This window comes from Uloborus diversus, chromosome 9 (genome assembly GCF_026930045.1).
Source record: "Uloborus diversus isolate 005 chromosome 9, Udiv.v.3.1, whole genome shotgun sequence".
NCBI classification, from domain to species: Eukaryota; Metazoa; Arthropoda; class Arachnida; order Araneae; family Uloboridae; genus Uloborus; species Uloborus diversus.
This window is the reverse complement of record NC_072739.1, coordinates 18,302,412-18,324,244: the sequence shown is the minus strand read 5'-3', so window position 1 is coordinate 18,324,244 and position 21,833 is coordinate 18,302,412. Positions and strand designations below refer to the sequence as shown.

Below are 21,833 nucleotides of genomic sequence, written 5' to 3'. Positions count from 1 at the left end.
TTTCTTGACTGGAAGTTAACTCTCCCTAATCTTATTAGTTGAACTGAAAATAGCTCCATACTACCAGATTAAATAGCAGTTAAGCCGTATTACAATAAATATCAGTAAAGTTCATTTGAAATTTTTCTTTCTTTTTTAAAAAATTTATTTTGAGGAGAAATGGTGATTTTCTAGAGCGGGGCCCTTGTTGGCATGGGGCTCAATTGGGCCCTTTTGCTCTAATTGGCTTAAAGCCGGCTCTGAGTTTGAGGGAAAATTAGAACGCCCCTTAATTCTTCATTTTAAGTTGATTCATAATTCATATTCTAAACCGAGGCTTATCTTCATTTTTAAAGTATCGTCTACAGATTCTGGTCACAGAATTGCAGGAGAATAAAATTGAGAAGAATGATCTGTTGTCATTTATTTCTTGAGTGCAAGCAAATAAAGTCATTCATTTTGCTTTGAGAGTTTTTCTGTATTTGTGGCAGACCTAATCCCCCTCCTCCCCTTTAGCTATCTTTCCACGATTTATTAATTTTTTTGCACTGCCGGCAGAAAACAAAGATTTCAGCAGCATTAAAAACGGAAACTTTTACTATTCACTTTGTTCTAGAGTTCTTGATGCTGATATGGCTTTTTGAGGAACTGATGTTAATATTCTAATGGAGATCTTTAAAGAAACTATTCAAATGTAAAAAAAAAAAAAAAATTCAAGCTACTTTTCTAAATCTAATAGTAATTGAAAGAGAAAATATACAATGATGTTATTTTAAATTTCTTTCTCATTCTGAGGTTTTTTTTAAAACTGTTATAGTCATTCAAATATATTTTAATGGGGCTGTTGATAATGCTTATTCGACAAGATTTTTTTGAAACAGATGCCCTTTTCATAATAGGTCTGTAGATACTATAGTGGGACTGTTATCTTTATTCTACTGATCCTTTTATCTATATTTTGCGTTATTCATTTGGGTATTTTGATTTTTAGGGGAGTGTAAGCCATCTTTACGAAGTTTTCTCATTCAAATGGGAATTTTTAGTGACTAAAGTTCAAACTTCAACAAGGAGTTTTATGTACTGCCGCTGCAATAAAGGTTGCATTTAACAAAAGAAGCATCAGGTAATGATAACAAAAATTAGTTAGCAATTTTCTTTCCTTTTCCGTATTTTCCCATGTCATTTAGAAAGGTGTAAAATATTTTGAATTTTTATATGTGCTCTAGGCCTTGAGAACGATTTTAGGATGATCTGCAGCTCTCGAGGAGAAAAAGATTGTGGACCACAATTATAAATAAATTATGTCACATACACTTTTTATGTAGATAGCAGTTTCACCATTCTAAATAATAATTAGTCACACATCCTTTCCCCTACACACTGATGAGGTAAAATTTACAATATCTTGAAGAATGACATTTAGAAATTGTTCTTCAAATTTATCTAAATAGTATTACAGCCATTTTGCCAAGTTAACTCCCTTGCATTTTATTTTACTTTATTAATCAATTTAAAAGAATTTCAACTGCAGGCATATGCACAAAATTGCACTCGCTGTCACACACATTTAAAATAAAAAAAGAAAAGAAAAAACCTGATTGAGGTTCTAAATGGGAGAAATAAAAAATATTCTAATAATAAATAATTGAACAATTTGAAGCTCCTTTACTTAAAATTTAGTGTTCCCACCAAAGAGGAAATTCAATAATTTAAAATAAAATTAAATTAAAATGGAACTTTACTCGAGAAAGTTTTTTAGTATGCAGCAAAAATTACAAAAAGAATCTTCAACTTAATAAGCAAACTAGCTGCGTTGCCCACCAAAAAAGCAAACCGCCACCACCATTATTAGTTGTATCGCCCAGCTTTGCACGGTCTACCTCTAAAATAAAAGTTTGTAAGTGACGTGTGTTCAACAATCAGGCTTCAATGAGAGAAAAAAAAAACTAAAATTTTTCGAGAAAATAAGCATTCTTAAAGAAAGAAAACGGTAAATCAAGGATTCCGAACAAATTAAACCCAACTTTCCTGATTATCTTCTGCTGGCATAACAAAAAAAATAATGAAATAAAATAAATAAATAAACAAAATAAAATGCCAAATAATAAAAGAGGAACTTGTTACCTCGAAACAAAACCAAGATTTTATTTAGTCACAGTTGAGAAAAAAAAGTGGCAATCTTCTGAATGGTTTTATTCCCGCTAGTTTAAAATGAGATCGCGCAAAACAATGATTTTCCAATATGAAAATGCTGTTCCATAATAGGCTTAAAAATGCATATAACTTTTTCCCGGTGATTTTGCAGCCTTGTTTTGTTCTAAATTTGCAGGAAGAATTTTTTGCAGACTTTCGAATGGGACCTGAATTAAGAAAATCGGATAATTATTCCGGGTAGAAAGAGCCATTTAATGCCATTTTCGAGTCCCAAAATTGAAAATTTGAACGGTTCGGTACTTTTTTTGGCATTTGAAAACCCCCTATGTTCTTTTTCAGGCACCCAAGTACCTCCCTGCCAAATTTGGTCGAGATCTGACGTAAACTGTGGATTTGTATAGGGAACATACACACATATATATTGTTTTATTTTTTTGATAAAACTAACTTTTCAAATGTTTATTCATCTTGTTAAATGTTCATTACATTTTCTTATTTTTTTTAAAAGGCCTACTTTCAAGAAAAATGCAGCAAAACATTTCCATCTTTTTTTTTTTTTTTTTTGAAAGTATCGAGTGGACTTCCCTGAATTTCTATTTTTTACTCTGAAAGTTGAAGGATCCAACTTTTAAGTGAGTACATTGGTATTTGAGTATAAAACAAACTTTCCCAATGTAACACACAAAAAGCAAATTGGTGGAAAACTATGTCACCACATTCGCAGTAAAGATATTACTTTGCCTGTCTTAACTTCTAGAATTGATCACAAATTTCCCTGAGTTTTCCAGTGGTATTTTGAAATTCCATGTTTTCAGAGTGAGTGGCCACCCTGAAAATGTATCTGTCAAATGTTTGGTTTGATTGCCTGCTTATGTATGGACACTGTAGTGGAATGCACTGTAACAATATGTTGGAGCAAACCAACAAAATATTAGAAAATTGCCCTTTATAAAAGACTAAAAAATAATAACCAAAAGTAAAATTAAAAGTCCACTGGGAGGTAATAATCAGTTATAATATATTATTCCTGATTTATTCAAAGCAAGACTTAAATACTTAGCCAAGCATCGAGATTATTTTGTAGACTATCGGCGACACAAACGAAATTTTACTTTTGCAGCAAAAAAAAAAAAAAAAAAATTACATTACAGTCTTAGTAAAAACTTTTAAATTTATTTTAGGAAAATTATGCAGATTTTATCAATTAATTATTGTGGAATGCTTAATGCTCATATTTGTACCTAATTTCTTCATAACTAATTAAATAATTAAGAGAAAAATCTTGTAATTTCATTTCCTCGTAGAGATTTCTATAGGAGAATATTGGTTGAAAATCTTTATCTATTATAAAATTACAGTACGTAAATAGGCTTAGGGATAAATAACCAAAGAAATAATTTACTGTGATTGTTCAGACATTATTAATTACAAATAACCAAAATAAATTTTTGTAAATTTTTTATTTTCCCTTAATCATAGCTATCTACAATAAATTAAAAAAAAAAAGTAAAATTAAAATCACACATTCTTAAACATGGAAAGTATTTTGCAGTATCTACAAATGAATCACAAGTCTGATATACATTACAGAACTTTAAAAAGCAAAAGATCAACGCATATTTTGTTTAAAGATTACAAAAATTTCTCCTGGTTTAATACATTTAGGAATACATTTTTTTTTATCCAAAGGAATAATAATTAATGAAAACCTTTAGTTTGAAAATTCACTTAATATATTTTACTAATGAAGACTGTCATAAAATTTGATGTTTATTGTTTCTTTCACCATTCATACATGAGACTTCTTTTATTATATTGGGATAAAAAAAAAAAAATTCTTTGAAAGGTGAAAATTTGGCATTATTATTTTTTTTTCATAAGAGCACTGAGTGACATATATATTTTCTGTTCTCGTAACTTTCTTTTCTTACCGACTCTATCGTCTATCGGGGATACAAAAAGTGTGCAGGTGTAAGCACAATTTTATGCTTACTCTAAGTGTTCTTGGACTTCTTTAATATTTTTTTTCTCTTGTCATTTAAATATTCTAGCCTTAAAATTTATATACACTATGCATAGCTTCAATATGGTATACATAATCTATCTCAGTAAATCTTAAGCAATCAAGTAAACTAGGTAGCAAATGAAAGTTTTGTTGAAATATGCTTTTTAGACCGTTTTAAAACACGAAAGACTGAAAAATAACGATAATTGAAATAATAGAAAAAGAGCTATTTGAATTTTTTCTCCATGTAATTTTAGAAAAACTTAGTTGGTCTGCCTAGTGTATATATATATACCTAATAGTAAACCTGCATTGATTTAAAAAAGAAAAAAACAAAAGAAAAACTATTTAGCAAACTTCCATTACCTTAAATAAGTTTCTAAATTTATTAAATCTGTAACTGCAATTTATCTATAAAGCTTTACTAGTTACTTTGCATCAATTAGAATTTACTCTTTGCAATAATTTGTAAAATTTATGAAAACATTTGGAAAAAAAAAGATGAATATTTATTTAAAAAAAAACCCCCACATGTTAATTTAAAAAAAAACACTTGGTTTAAACCAAATAACCCTGCTAGTCAAAATAAAGCATTTTCTTGCATGTCTAACATTATCAAAAAAAAAATCAAATTATCATACTATGGCGCGAGTTTCATTATTGGTGAAGTCAGGAGGGCTACTCAATCAGTGATTTTGGCTATTATATAGCTGAGGATTACAAATTTTGTTCAAACATTTTTTCCAAAGACGTAATGACAAAAGCTATAATTTATTGAAGTTACATTTTGTTTTTTGTAGATGATTGAGTTAGTAAAACGGTGAAACTGAGCTATCTATGAGGGCCAGTCGATAAATAACGAGGCAGAGGCTATAAAACAGACTTAATTCGACATTCTTCAAAAATACTGACTGAAATTGTTTAAACACTTATCCCACTGGGAAATTAGTCGCATAATTCCGTGCTCATAAAGTCCTTTGCCTGCTGCTGGAACCAAACACGCATCCACTTCTTAGTGCCTTCTTGAGTTTCCCAAAGATGTGGGATTATATAGGGATAGATCTAGACCAGGAGTCTCCAACCTTTTTCACTTGCGGGCCACATTGTAAATTTTTGGAGACGAGGTGGGCCGGTCCAACAGTATTTTAGCTCAGATGTTCTATTTAGCTCTAGCCTCCCCTCCCCCCAGTCCATCGCGAATATATTTTTCTATACGTATTTTAATTAAGCGCTCAATGGTGGTTTTGAAAATGTTTAGGCTTGCTTCTAAGTTGCTATATTTCCTTGTACAGTGGCCGCCGCTTATATGAATCACGTTTGCTTAACAGTTTTGATTCCATAAAGTGGCTGATTCAAATAAGCGATCAATTCAATTCTTTAAAGCGGTTGTTTCAATTAACCGGCGTCCACTGTACATATTTGCTGTTAGCTAATTCAAATTATATTTTAAGTGCCTGTAAATCTCTAATAACGTAACTATAGGGGGTCTTGTAAAAGTTAGAATAGTACGGAAAGCTGAAATAAAACATATTCTTTGTCACAAAATAAAAAAGTTTTTTTTTTTTTTTTAAGGCGGCTCATGAGAGTGATACAAGACAGAATAAGTGAAATGAACTAAAAAAATTTATTTTATTGAATTAATGATGATTAAAAACTTGGAAATAGGTGAGAACACAACACGTGTAAAGCTTTTAAAATGTTTTTAAAAGTTAAAAAAATGAGGAGATTGTATTAGATAAAATTTCAGTCCATACAGGGACAAACTTCGTAGTCCCGATCATTAAGGGGGATTTTAAATGTTCGTCTGATTTAATGTACTTTAATTTTGAAAACATCCGTTCACATTTGTAAGTAGATGCAAAAAGGGAAAACATATAGCTCTAGCATGATTTTTGAAATTTTTAAATTCTTTTTCTGGTAGAGAACTGTAAAATGGAAGTAAGTCACCTTCCTTGTATCATTCCTGGAAAGCTGTCTTGAGTAAGTCATTAGTTATTAGTTATTAACTCAATGCCTTCCAGCTGCATTTCAGAAGGCACCTGTCAATATCGCACTTAAAAGGGTTTTGAAAGAGTTTAATTTCGTCCGATGCACGATCAAGGTCTTCAAAGCTATTTGTGGGAAACTTTCGATTCCTGTTGTCAAGTTTTTTTTCGCAAAATTCAGAATCGAGCATTAAAATTTGGCAATGAACATTTAAATCTGGTGTCAGCCTCCCTCTCAGGCTGAGCTGACCACTAATTAAATACTGGTGAAGACAGGAGTGAGCACAAGTGTTTTCCCTGGGGCCAGAAAATGTCCCATGCCAAGGGACTAATGTTAGAATGTGACGGAGAAAAGAGATCTGTTCTCAAAAAGAGAGATAGGTGCTGCACTTGTAGTTAACAATAAAAAATGATTTAAAAACGGTTAAAATTAACGGTAAAAAGATTTTAAATAATTGATTGTAATTAAAAATAATGCCTCAATTATATTTCCAACAAGACTGCCTCTATTCCAAAAAAAAGAGAAAAAAAAATTTGTAAGCTTCCCGCGGGCCGGACCAAATCTTTTCGTGGTCCGGATCCGGCCCTTGGGCCGTAGGTTGGAGAGCCCTGATCTAGACTATAAGGGGGGTGGTTAAGACTTCCCACTTAAATTTCCTCAGTTGCATTGGCTCTCTGCAACAGGATGACAGCAAATGAAAATTTACCGAAACCACAAACAGCCAACTCAAAAAAGGAACTTTTGCAGAAATTTAAGTGGGAAGTCTTGAGGCACCTCCTTTATAGTCCACATCTATCCCCATATGATCCCACATCTTTGAGGAACTCAAGAAGGCACTTCGGGGACAAGGATTTCATTTGAACGACGATGTAAAAGAGTGGGTGCGTAATTAGTTCCAGTAGTAGCCAAAAGACTTTATTGGCATGGAATTATGTGACTAATTTCCCAGAGGGATAAGTGTTTAAACCATTTCGGTCAGTATTTTTGAAGGATGTCAAATAAAATCTGTTTTATAGCCTCTGCCTCGTTATTTATTGACAGACACTAATACAAAAAAAGGTGTACAATAAAATATGTTTAACACAAAAATGCTTAGCATGAAAAATCGGCTAACACGAAGTGGTATAGCGGTCCAGACTGTATATTGTGCACTTTAATATAAATCTTTTAACATGAAATTCTTCTTTCGGTATTCTCAGTTTCCTGTTAAACGTTTTGCACTGTATACAACAATTTGTTTACAGCAGTCCCCAACATTTTCTTTCCGAGTGCCACAGATCATACTGAAATGGTTCTCGCGAGCTAGAGCACATATAAAATTACAAAATATTTTACTTATTCTAAACAAAATGAGAAAAAACAGAAAATTGCAAATCAATAATTGTTGTTATTACTTGATGCGATTTTTGTTAAATGCAACCTGTTTAACAGAAACCTATTTCTAAATATTTGGCTCCTATTGCAACATTGTCATTAAAAGTACTCTTCGAGTTGCAACACAAAATGGGCCACACAGATCAGCTTAATAGGTCAGATGTGGCCTGCAGGCTGTAAAATGGGAACCACTGGTTTATAATAATATTAGGAGTTAAATAAAAAAAGGAAAATTCCGGTAATATCATTACTTTTTGAGCTGTAAATGTATAATCATACTACTGTTCTTGCAATGTTTCAGAAGGGTTGGGGGAGCATAGTGATGTAAAATACCCGGGTATTTATTTTTAGGGGTAAATACCCAGGGTATATACCCGGGTAAATACCCAAAATGGGTAAATACCCGGGTATTTATTTCAAAAATTTATATTCAACTGAATTACTTTTCTGTATATATTCCATTATGTATATATACAACCAACCATATACAAAACAATAAATTTTTGCCCAAAAATTGTATTTTGATCACATATTTAAAGAATTATTGTGTGAAACAGCTTAGCAATCTAATATGATATTCACATTAAATAGTGTTGGATACGCCTAATCAATGTTGATAGCCAAATTTCAGATATAAAAAGCCATTCTACAAAAAGAAAAAAGCTTAACTGGTTACAAAAAAAAGCAAACATCAATTTTTTTTAAGGTCCTAGTCTTTTATAACCCAGTAGTATGTCCCTGCATGACACCAAAATGTAACGAAATGTCGCTCAATTTATTATTACTATATATTTACCTATATCTTATGCAGAAATTTCCTCCAAACTTAGTTCAATTGTTCAGGTGTATTCGGCATCACACACATATATATGTATATATATATATACACACATAATATACATAAACATTTGAAATTCATTTAAAATTTTTAATCTTTTATTTTAGGGTTTATGTTTAAAAAAGAAAATAGTCACCTTTTAATACTACCTAAAAAAAATTTGAAAAATGAGCAATTACTAGGGGATTTACCCTGCCTTCGGATAAATACCCAAAAAAATATTTACCTTCCCACCCTACAGGGGAGCAAATGCAAATGAGCAAGGCAACAGAAAAGAAAATTTTTGCTTTTTTTCTGCTTATTAATGTGAAAATTGTTTCTATATTTTCCATGTTATCACTTAAATATCAATAAAATAAATAACACCACAGTGTCTTAATAACTTCTCAGTTTATTCTTCCAAACATCCCTCATGCTTCCTTTTTTTTCTTTTTGGATATGACTAACCTAGATTGTGATTTTGAAATCCTGAAGTTCTTAATGAATTGCTTATACTTCTCCAATTATGACATTGAAAAGAAAGATTCTTTGGTTCACGATATGTTTCTTTCATGATTTCATCAAGTCTTTCAATAAAAAAAATTATAAACTGTGTAATACATATGTATATATCAGTTTCACCAATTATTTCATATTTAGATTTTTAAAAAAAATTTCACATTCACTTTTTTGCATTTTTTATAAAATACCCAGTTTTTGGGTATTTACCCAGGCCTTGGGTAAATACCCGGGTAAATACCCAAAAAATATTTACCTACCCGCTGGGTATTTACCCGATCCACATCACTAGGGGAGCATGAGGGGTGGGGATTCGGGATGGTATTTTTTTTTAGTATTATATGCTTCGTATACTAACATCTCCAAAAAATAAAAAATCAGCTTTCCCCTTATTAGTTACGACACAGTGTATAATCATAGCAGTGGCGTTTTAGGGGGGGGGGGCACCCTGCCCTACGTGTTACCCATCTGAGGGTGACACCCGAAGTAGAATTACAAGTTTTTGAAAAATATGAAGCCCAAGTGCATTTCTAAGACAACAAATTTGAAAATTTTCTGGGGGTAAACCCACGGGACCCCCTTTTTCCCATCCCACATCATGGAGTGAATACTACACGTAGGTTTAGGTTCATACTGTCAAAACTTAGACCTTGAAGTGACTTCCTCTAATTGCAAAAAACTAAACCCCATTATCTTGCCCTGTCATGGTGGTAACAAAATCCTGAAAAAATGCTCCCTGACAATGCCCTGATTTTGCTCCAAAAATTACCCTGATTATACAGTTAAGGCAAGCAGTAGTATTTTATATCAGAAAACAGTAAGATAACATTCAAAGTACTTGAAGATGAAGATTTTTAAAATTAATTTCAAATCTCAACATGTGACATTTGAAAACTAGCACTCGAAATGATTAGACTATTTTAATTAAATATTTCTGAATTAAGGTTTTAATGAAAATAAACAAATTTTGTTTACAAGCCTTCGAAACAAAGCTTATTAACAATCGAAAAACAAAATACAATTCCCAACACAGATGCAAAATGTTGTGATCATAGCTATATCAAGCAAAATATTAAAATAGTATTAATAATTAATAACATGATCATTAGAACTTTTGAGTTAATAAAAAAAATGAAAAGCATATCTGATTTTAAGTAGTATTACAAGATTTTATCATTTTTTGTTCGGTTAGATCGAGGCTTTGCTGGTTTGTAGCAGTTCAAAATAATTTTAGAATGTGAAAAAGTTTAATTTGGGGGGGAAAAAACTTTCCTTTCAAAATGAAAAGAAATATCAGAGAGGAAAATTTTCATAGGTTTGGTGGTTGAAAACTATACTTTTCAGTGATATTTTGAGAAATTTTTAAAATATCCTAATTTTTCCAGAAATTAAAATTTCCCTGATTTCTAGGTTGTATTACCACTCTGCCTATGTTTGTAATTATTAAGGGGCCACAAATTTCATCACCTCCTTACTTTTTTGACCTTTTGAGTCCTGACGGCCTGCTGTCGTGTGTGACATTTGAATCTAGTGCAAGTTATGTAAAAAAACGTTCATAGTGTTATTTAAATTTTGTACATTAGCCGACTTAAAATATCCTTATAACACAAATGTAGTTGTTTCAGAAATTTGTATGAATTTCATGTTTACATTGAATAGTAAAACCTTTTCTTTTTCTTGTGTGTGTGGGGGGGGGGGGAGATTACACCACAAATTACCACTCCGGGTGACACCACTGTAGGTATGCCACTGATCATAGTACTGCTCCTGTAATGTTTCGGAAAGGTGGGGGAAGGGGGTTTTTATAGTTACAAGTCTGTTAAAGCAGAGACTTTTTTTTTCTAAATTCTACCTCTGAATTTCTGAATTTTAGTTCAACTGAGATGCAAATGAGTTGAAATTCGGAAGATGGTATGGTGAAATTGCCATCATGTAAATCCTTTGCTATGGAATATGAGACATAAAAAAAGATAAAAATTATGGTAGGCACAAAATCAGTGATATCCATGCCATAGAATTTGACAGTAAACCAAAATAGGACAATTTTATAGAGGCAGATGTTGGATTTTGAGTGTACAAAATTGAGGGTAATGTGTAAAAAAATAAATAATAAATAAGTAAATAAATAAATAAATAAAAAGAAAGAAAAACTCTTTTAAAGATGTAGATTTCAATCATTAAAAAAAAACATCAGAAAAATATTCATTGGTGACTAGAAAAATCAACTTACAATTCCAGAACTTTCACTAACACCAGTCATTTTTATCTTTGATATAAACCTAACATTTGGAGGTTCATCAGGATATTGAAGTCCACATTCTACTTTCAAACTATAGATCCTGTTTTCATATGGTGTCTGAAAATAAATGGATTAAATTTAGTATCTGATGAATGCATCAAATATTTGATCAGTATTTGATTTGGTATATTTGAGTTGGAATTTCGGGCAATTTTTTTTTTTTTTTTTAATTCAGCAAACAAATTTTAATAAACGACAATTTATTGGCAAACAGAAGAATATCTTTTAATACAATTAATAAACATTATAGTGTAGTACCATAATGCAAAATTATTTGAAATTGTCATTTACTAATGCTGTCACCTTTAAACATCAATTTTAGTCTGAGAGAAACCAATCAGGTGTTTAATTTAAATGTTGTTGCTTTTTAATTTTTCTTAAATCTTATGCAGGTGTTATAGCGCATTTTGACAATCAAAAAGTAGGATATTTTGGCAAAAAAATAGGAAAATGTAAGACCAGTATTTTGATGGAAAACAGGAAATTTTCAAAACAATTAAAAAGTAACTGAAGAACTTTTTTTAATGAAAACTTCCTTTCATATTTCTAAATCCCCAGTACATATCTTACATGCAAAATACAAAAATAAATGAAGAAACAAAATAAATAATATCATTATATTTAACTAGAGTACTACAGTAAACTCTCGATTATCTGTGAAATAGGGTGGCACAGCAACCGTGGAGAGTGGCAGCGATTCAGGGAGGGGGGAGGGGGGGCGACTGTCCCTCCACCTTTTTTATCATCAATGATTGCCTCAACATTAAGATTTGAATTTCAAAACATTGTGGGTGAGATTACCCGAACATTAACGTCACCAAATATTGCTTAATAAAATTTCCTGGAGAAAAAGTCTCGAACGCACTCCCTCCTTCCTATACAAAGACGAACTAAGTTTGCGTTATGAAGACTCCAGTTTGAGGGGGGGAAATCAGGAAGAGAATCCCCTAGATAACGTAAAACTGTGTTTAAGACTCCAATTTAGAAAAAATTAAATTCGGGGATCTTTTTCTTAAGTTTCCAAAGGAAGTTCAAGACTGAGTTCTTGAACTTCCTCTCAGTTCAAAAAAAAAAAAGAAAAATGCTGTGAGAACCTCCGAACCCTTTCGTTCCTCCTAAGTCAATAAAAGAGAAGTCTAAAATAATGTTTTAAAAGTCATTTAAAAAATGTTTTAATCTTAGCAAAATTTCTGAGTAAGAGCCTCAATCCCTTTGCTCTAAACCTGCTAAAGATAGTTGGGTCTTTAAGACATCAGTTTGATTTTTTTTCCTCGGGAAGAGCCTTCCTTACCCTTACATTACGAAAGACAGTCCAAACGTCTACGTTATTATTATTATCAATAATTAGACTTAATTAAAAAAACATTATGGGGACAACCTTGAAAACTCCTCTCCATTCTCCAAACATTGACAAAACTGTACTAAAACACGTTTTTAAAACTACAATCCCAAAACATTTTCGCAAGGGAACCATTAGAAGCCTCCCCCCCCCCCCCCCAAATCACTCAAGATAGCCTAAAATAGTCTTCAACTTCCTAAAAAAAATTTGCCCGTGCACTTATAAGCCCCACTTGCCGCCTCCGACCGTGGATAAGTGGAAACCACGGAAAATCCGAATAGGTATTAAACTATACTACTGCATACAATAGCTAAAAAACATGAATTACACTTATACATACATTTAAAATTTTAGCTAAAAACATTGCTACTTTGCTTCTTCTAGCATTGAATGCAAAAAATATACGCCTATAAAAACTAAAAACATACAATTACACAATCATATGTTTATTAAAAAACATTTAATGACCATTTAAAATTAAATAAAAGACCTGTGGATAATTTGACTGCCGATAATCGGGAGTTTACTGTGTACACACTTTTTTTAGGCTGACTCAACTTTTTAAGCAAGTTATTAGAAATTAAATCTTTGAAGATTTTTTTTTTTTCAAGATTCAGATGAAATATCATTCATAAACATGAAATCAAAAGATATGTACAGTACCGATGCAGAAGCAATATTAGATTGTCGACTTCAGAAACTTCAAATTATAAGTAAAACTTAAAAGTTTTACATATATTTTAGAGCTGTTGGTACATAATGCAATAAGTAATGGCAGATTACATTAACCTTACAATAAAAACTCATTAAAATATGAATCCCCCTCCCCACCCCACACACAAAATACCAAGCATTTATAAATACATTTAGTTAATTGCTTTTTTAAAACAAAACATGCAGCAAAAAAAAAAAAAGTTAATTAATTTAAAGCCCTTAAGGGCTTAGAGCAAAGAGCAATAAAAATTGTAAGAGTAACATCAAATTATTTCAATTATAATGTGCTATTTCCTTAATATAAAATTGTTTATCATTAAAAAATATCTTTGTGGGCTAAGAAAGAATAATTTAGAATGGTTAATTACTTTTGACAAGGATTACTTTATAAAAAGGGGTGACCCATATTTGCCCCATGTCTGATCCATAATTGCTCCGATCCGGGGTAATTCTTGGTCACTCGTTTAATTTAAACAAATATAAATATAAATTGCATTTAAATAAATAATGCAATTTTAGGTAAAGGGATTATTTGAATAATTTCTAAATTATTTAAGCTTACTCCATGTCAAATTAAACCATTTTATCTTTTATACTAAGAAAATATTAAGATGTTATGGTTATTTGACCCATATTTCCCCCACCTGACCCTAACAAATAGGAGAGTTATGAACCTCTATGAAATTTAATGACAATTTTAACAAAAAAAAATTGAAATACAGTCGGATCCCGATACAACATGATCCGACTTACGCGAAATGGCTATAACGCGAGTTTTTCATGAGTAATGAATTTTTTAGTGCGGACACAAATTACTCGCCTGCAACATGAGATTTTTCGGAAAAGAGCGGCGGAGAGTTAGAATGGGCTTCGTTGACACTAAATATTGGTTTTGTGAATGGACTTTCATCCCTTTAGCATCACTGAAAGCTTAAGTTCACCCACTGTATTAGTCTAAACAACGCTTTGTTTGTACAAATAACCGCTCCGATTCTTAACTTTTTCCCATTAATCATTGATTTTGTGCTAAATTACAAAATTTTATGTCAAATAATAACTTTTTTTCTAAAATACAGAAAAAGTCGTTTTTTTGTAAAAGATACTGCAATATGTAGTTAATAAATGGTTTGAAGCAATATGAGAGATGTTTACAAATGTCTGAAACAATTGGGTATGTTTATAAAAAATTATTAAACATACCTTGTTCTACAACGCGAAATTCCGACTTACGCGAGGTATCTTGGAACGCATCCCTCGCGTAAGTCGGGACTCGACTGTATTAACATTTTAAATGAGGAAAAAATCATTAAAAATGCTTCATTGCAAAATTACATCCACATGAAACAAAACTTACTCGTGGTGGTCCGATAATCATTCCTGTCCATTGTGTTAAAGTCATATCACTATCATCTTCTAATCCCCAGCTAATTGTTCCATCCCCAACTCCTTTTTGACCTTGCTCAAGTTCTTCCAGGAGACGAAAGTTACGAGGAACTACAACACCTAAAAATTAAATTACATTGAAAAATCAATGGCTTACAAAAATTGATCAACAAAGTATGTATATTCATCTACAATCAATAAATATTTTACTCTTTCCAATTCATCTCCGAAAATTCTCATCAAGTAAAAAATTGTTTTGCAACAAATCAATGGCATGATTATTTTATAAATAAGTTAATGAACATAACATAATCAAGTTTTAGTATTACAAACCAGCACCGCTGTAAGAAAATAAAAGGCACTATATCCAAACTTTTCCTTCTTCAATTTTTTTGCATTTTTGTCATATAATGTACTTTGTACAAACCTGCTTATTTTGTTCCTGCTAAAAATAAAGCACGGAGAAACATCAAATTCCAGCATTTCCCTATCATTTTTATTACGCATGGGTGCCACTCTAAAAATTGGCCAGGACTGAAAAGCGCGTGGCTCCATTTCGCGACACCAAAATGTTAGCGCTTAGTTTGTTTGATGTTTTAGACATATATAATGCTAATTTTTGATGCTGTAACTATATAGTAAAACCAAATTGTAAGATTAAGTAAAAATTAAAACCTAAATAACAAAAAATAACGTATCATTGTCCAAGATTTTTAGGAGGTAAAAGTAGAAAAAGAACCTAATAATAAAATACAATTAAAAAAACTTACTATTTGCTACTGCAGAAAAAAAAAGCTGCAGATTGTATAGTTCAGGTTACATAAATAGTTCATATTTCATACAAAAAAATAGTAATTAAAAAAATATTCAGGTATGAGATTCTTGGCTATAAGATGCATTGTGATAAAAAAAAAAAAAAAACTTTCCAGAATTAGATAAGAATGGTTGAAATCAACAGATTGAGTAACTTATTTAGTAATTTAAAAACAGCTTATATTTTTAACTTAAAAGATGGACCAGTTTTTTGTCCTCAGAAGAATAAGACCTTTTTTGAGAGTGAGAGATTCAAAAGTAAAAATTGGCTTCATCTATAAAAATCCTTTTGAACATGAAAAAAAAAAAAAATCCGATGGCCGAAACTTTTGAAAAGACGGAATTCCGTCCCTTGGACGGAAGTGTGGCAGCCATGTTATTACGGAATGTGAATTGTGTTTCTTCAAATATATCTTAATAACTTATTTCTGCAGAGACTGTCCATTACCTTCCCACAACAGAGTAGCCTTCCTGTAGCACAATATCATATCCCAGCAGACCATCATGAGTGTGAAAAATGGACCAAGTATGCATAAGCAGAAAAGCAGTTACTTGGAGTCTCAGGTTGAGCATTAAAGCTCTGGTATCTTCTTTCACGCAGTAGGGGAGAGTGTTATACCTGTGGGACACTGTTAATTTCTAAGAATCTATTTTCAGCAGCCATGTTTTTGTAATCTCTAATAGTAACCTTCACCACCTCAGGCCCGTGTCCAGATTTTCATAAAGGGAGGGGTTTTAATCTTACCAGTAGGGAGGAGGAGAATTCAACCCCCTTACAGCTTTTAGTTTTACGACAAATTGCCGATCCCAGTATGGCGTTTATTCACATGTAAGGACTGCTGTATTCTTGAAGGAATACCTCTAGCTGTACAAGTTACCAAAGTATTCCTTTGTTTCACAGATTCGCTTTAATCAAACTTTGCTTGCTTCTATTTAATTAAATCTGTTTACTATGTAATGTATTGCAATGAGTGTTAAAAACTCTTCACAAATTCTTTTATAATGTAGAATGTATATCAGGTTATTATGTTCTGAAATAATGCTTAATAAACTAAACAAGAAAGAGCTCTTTGCAGATGCAAATTACATAGCCAAGCACAATCACTAATGCATATTCATAGATGGGCAGTTCTCAAAAGGTGGGAGCAAACACAGACCTCAACTTTGAATCTTCAACACCAAATAACTTTCATTTTAACTCAAAAATTTTTGAGTTAAATTATAACATTGTATAGAGACAAGAATTGACATAAATTATGGAAAAATTGCTCTTCAAATGCCCTTAAAAAAATATTTTCTTTGCTAAAAGGCACAATTTTGGACATACCAAAACGTTAACTGAGCAAATGTACTATTAAAAAAAAAATTTTTTAATTATTTCCATACGTTTCAAAAAAAAATTAAAGGTATGAATGTTACACTGAATAATTTTTTGTTAATATTTTACACAAATAACAAAAGTAAAGACAGATTATTTACTTTGTAAACGATTTTAGAAAAAAGTAAGTTAAATTTGATGTATGTCCAAAAGTTACGATCTTTACAATGCTATTATTTGAGAACTAAGTATATGATGTTTTCGTTTTAAAGGTATTTATCGATCCTGAGAATCAATTTTTAATTGTTTAAAAGTGTTTTCATAAGCTTTTATGCAGTATCTTAGAAGAAAAATGATTTTTCTTAAACATACATGCGAGATGTCCAAATCGCGTTACGATCTTGACGCCGATAATTCTGTCCGTTTATTCATAATTTTTGATCATCCACTGTCTTCTAACCTCAATAAAAATGGTTATTATAATGTTATCTTCTTTAATCCATTGGTATTTTGCATAATTAATACGTTACACATTGAACAATAGATAAATTACAGTAGAAACATGGCTGGTTATGATCGAACGAAAGCCATTTTGCGCTAAAATCGCCAAGCAAACTCCGTTGGCGACAACACAGTGTACGATAAGTTAAAGGTTACCAAAGGGGAATTCCAGTTTGACAAATGTAGTTTTTCGTCAGCTGCACCAGTTTTGGCGACTTTATCACCTGCGCTAGCAATTTTTTTCCCCCGCTTTTATTATTTTAGAATTTTTTTTCTCTTTCTTTTCGAAACATAATTTAACGATCTCCAAATAGAAATACGAATTTCTTTTTTCAATAATTATTTTTAGACATCGTTTTAATTTTTATGATATTACAAAAATTATTCATTTTTAAAACTGATGCCACTTTTTACATTTGTATTATTTTTAATTTGAAGCTTTTTTTTTACCTTTCATCAACTTTTTCAAAATCATTCCAAAACTTATACTTAACTTTATTTATCATTATATGTAAAGAGCAGTATGTAAAGCCATTCAAGTATTTGATTAATATCCTCTTTATTATTAAATTGCAAAATTCAAAAAGTAGTAAATAAAATTTTCATTGGAAAAGTTAAAAATCAGATTAACAATTGTCAAAAATGGTGAAACTTACATTAAGATGATGTCCAAAATCCGTTACCTACAGGACAACAATGTCCAAAATCTGTTACCTACAGACTGCTGATTTGATTTGCTAATTAACAATTTTTACTAATACCTGCTGTCTTTTCATGTTCATATATTGTGTTCTAGGTATGCATACTATAGAATAAAAGCAAAATTGATGTCAAATTTGAAAATTTTTGAAATTGCTCAGAGTTAACTTTTTTGTTCCCACCTTTTGAGAACTGCCCAGATGTAACATATGCCAAATTCACCATAAGCTCCTTATGATAAGCAATATTCTTTCTTTGCATTGGTAGATCATTCAGCGGTTCTTCCGCCATACTTTTTCCGAAATATTACACCAGTTTGTAAGGCTTTAGCAGTTGTAAATCGCAAAAAACTTCAGAGAGAAAATTAAAATAAAATAAAAATGCTGAACGCAAACTTTCTCATTAAATTAAATTTAAGTCAAATATACATTTTCTTCATTTTGCTTATTTTTTCCCCAAGGGAGGGGTTTAACCCCTAAAACCCTCCCCTTGGACATGGCGCTGCACCACCTTTTGCTTAAGTTTTAAGAAGATGATTATAGTGATATTTGTTGACATTACATTTAAGGATGAGACTAAAGGTTGTCTCTAATTTTTCTTTTTTTTAACAGAGCGAAATTGATAACCTTGGTTACAAATCTTGGTTAGAAATCAATCACTACTCCAAACAATATTTTCATATTAAAATTGTTTCTAACTTAAATTTTGAAGTTTCATACCTTAAAAAATAATCATACAAGTTTCTATTTTATTAAAGCAAGAATCATGGTTTCTTTTTTTTCTTAAACCAAAAATACTTTTTTTACTGTTTTAAAATTAATTCATGTTATGATACATAAGTCGCAGTCTTAGCACATTATGTATGGATTTTTTTTATATTGTTTTTGCAGTCTTATACTTGGAAGACTGAACAGTGAAGTCACAGTCAACGGCCAGCAAAATAGTTTTTTTCGCCTTTTCTTCATTTTATTGAATTCGATTGTTCAATATTTTGTATAAGCAATAAACCCTATGCTCATGGTAGCATGAGAAATTCATAATCAATTGTATTAATATATCATTTGGAATAATAATAAGGTAAAATAAATCGAAAAGAAATCTTAATTGATGTTCATGATGATTTTCAACCTGATTTTGGAACAATTCATGTAGTGAGACATTAAGTTCCAGGGAACATGCTCCATGTGCCCCCGCCCCTCTCGACATTTAAACTGTGGGTATAATAAAATAAAATGAATAGAAATATTTGCAGATTTTTTTGCTAATTCTTCTTGATTTTTGTGCTAATTTCCCAATTCTGGGGCTAAAAGGTAAAGGTTCAGCAAGTTGTGGCCATGTCCCCCCCCCCCCCTCTTCACGCTACGCTTATGTAAGTGTCAACGGTTTAGGTCATGTATCCACCTCTATGACTATGAATACAACTTTCCTTTCCCCTAAAATGAGTCTGACTCCAATTCAGCAAGCACTGGCAGAGTTGTGTAGTTTAAAGGAGGATGATCAACTCCGACTTTTAGGGAATTGTAAACCTTCAATTCCCGATTTTGACTTTTTTACCCCAAAATCACTCCGACTCGACAGAGCTGATGGGTTCAATCCTAGAGGGTGCCCAGAGTCAGATAAAAGTATAAAGTATCTGCGCAGGAAACTCAAAAGTATCTGCAAGCTAATCATTGTCTATCACATACAAAAAAAAAAAAAAAAACAGGGATGGGGGGGGGGGGGGGAGTGTCCGGATTCCAAAAAATAATAATAATTATCATAAGAAATAAATACTTGCAGGTATATGTTTTGAGGTTACAAGGAAATTATCATGCCAATTATGTGAGCCTTTTAGATGCAAAGACCTAAGCTAAATTTCAAAATTTTAAAACTAAGCTTCTTTTAGCAGTCTATATTATCTAGCTTTTATTACTACATTTTACATTAGCAATATTAAACAAATTAGAAGTAAAGAAGGAGAACCTGAATGATTGTCCCGAGATGAGCGTGCTCGCAACGAACGTATCCACATAGCAGTGAATATATTCGCTTTAAGCGCTTGCGTACATACTATCTATTAGTATTTTTTACAAATTAATTAAATAATATCAGTTTAAAACAAATGAAAAGTGAAAAGTAAGAACTTGAACGATTATCGCGTGCCCACAGCGAATGTATCCACCTTACGCGCTTGCGTATATACTATCTATTTATAACTTTAACAAATTAATTAAATACTATCAGTTTAAAACAAATTAGAAATAAGCAGTAAGAATTTAAACTATTATCGCGAGATGCGCGTGCAAGCAGCGAATGTATCCACACAGCAGCGAATACATCCACCGAACGCGTGGATGTACTAAATAAATCTTGTAATAATTTTTACAATCTAAATAAATAATATCAATATCAATTTCAGAGGAATTAGAAGTAAACATATTATCGTTACTTCTTATTCGTTTCAAATTGATCTCCAATTGATCTAATCTTTATCTTTTATTTAAGAATTTTACGATTATTGGACGACATACAGCTCTGCGGCGAATGTATCCGCAAGTCAGCAGATGTATCCGCGTGTGCGTCTACATTATCTAGCTCTGAGGGTGCCCAAGGTGTAATTTCTTTTATTGAGGGTTTTTTTTTTTTTTTTTTGGGCTATCGCTGTCTATCATACCAAACAAGAGTTTACAAATAGGTACTGCAACCAAGTACACAAACTCTAAAATAAACACATCAATTATAATGATCAGTTGTTAGGTTACTTGTAAGAAATTAAACTTTTTCATAACCACGATAAACTGTTATTGATTTGAAAAAAATATCAGTAACATAAATCTTTATAAACAAAATAAAAGATTTACCCTAATGAAAAAAATCTCATTAGTTTCTGGCTAGTCAAATGTCAGCAGTATCTACTGCATTTCAACTTTAGAGCAAGAATTAGTATAAATGAAGGGAGCAGGTCGAATCATTTACTTAGCATAAGCTGATGCAGAGATCCCAAGTCGCGTGACTCAACAACTAAGGACAGCCGACACGTTTTGTGTGAAACTAGCAAAAGAAACCTGATTTCTCCCAATGCTTTGTTTTAAAGTATATCATGTGACTTGGGATCTTTGCTACAACATGAAAAAAAGTCTTTTCATTTTATCTCTTCACAATGGTTTAAACGACAAAGTCTGGCCACATAATAAATAAGAGATCATATCAATCTTTTTACAATACAGATTTATTCATGAACACCCCCACCCCTGAGGTTTCTATGTTTACAATTATTCTTAAAGTAACAGATTAAACTGGTCATCCATTTCACAGAAGAAAAACAATGCAAAGCAAAGAAAATAACTAAGAGTAAAATGTTCAATAGGAAACACAAAATCATCAATATTTAGTTATTTTAAAAAACCTATCATGAGTTAAAATTAACCTCAACCTCGTACTAAGAAACTACAACAGTGACATTCGAGCATTTCAAAACCATCATTGTTAAACCATAAAAGTAACAGATGAAGCATTTCCACGAAAGACAAACACTTGGTACAATTGAACAAATGAATAAAGAAACACATGACTAGTAAACTTCAAATCCACAAGGAAAAACATACCGACAGGAAAACGGAGAAAAGAGAATGTATATTGAAATTGAAAACATGCACGCATTGAAAACATTGTGAAGTTGCCTGAAATTTCAAGGATTACACAAATACAAAATTATTAAAAGTTTTTGTACACATTTGAAAAAGTCAACTTTACGACAACACTTGCAGAATTGCTTACTATCGACCTATGAACAAATTATCGGATAAAGACAGGAACATAAAGTGGGATGAAAAAAATACCATCCGTTGAAATGTGGAACAATATTTCAAATAATTTGACAAGAATTGGATTGTACTTGAAACAAACGAGCATTTAATTTATTTCGAAACATACCCGATCCGCCGGTGGGAGCCG

The 21,833-nt window shown here is 31.6% G+C and overlaps 1 protein-coding gene across 1 annotated transcript in view; it reads right to left on the bottom strand.

Annotated features, from left to right (window-relative positions):
* Window positions 1-21,828, bottom strand: part of LOC129229789 (ubiquitin-conjugating enzyme E2 variant 2-like) — a gene marked incomplete at its 5' end in the record, with an annotated part of 28,741 nt that extends 6,913 nt beyond the window's left edge. Inside the window, 3 exons of the mRNA XM_054864164.1 lie at window positions 11,065-11,190; window positions 14,541-14,689; window positions 21,813-21,828. Coding sequence (XP_054720139.1) covers window positions 11,065-11,190; window positions 14,541-14,689; window positions 21,813-21,828 — 291 coding nt within the window. The remainder of the gene's footprint in view (window positions 1-11,064; window positions 11,191-14,540; window positions 14,690-21,812) is intronic.
* Window positions 21,829-21,833: the final 5 nt, after the last annotated feature.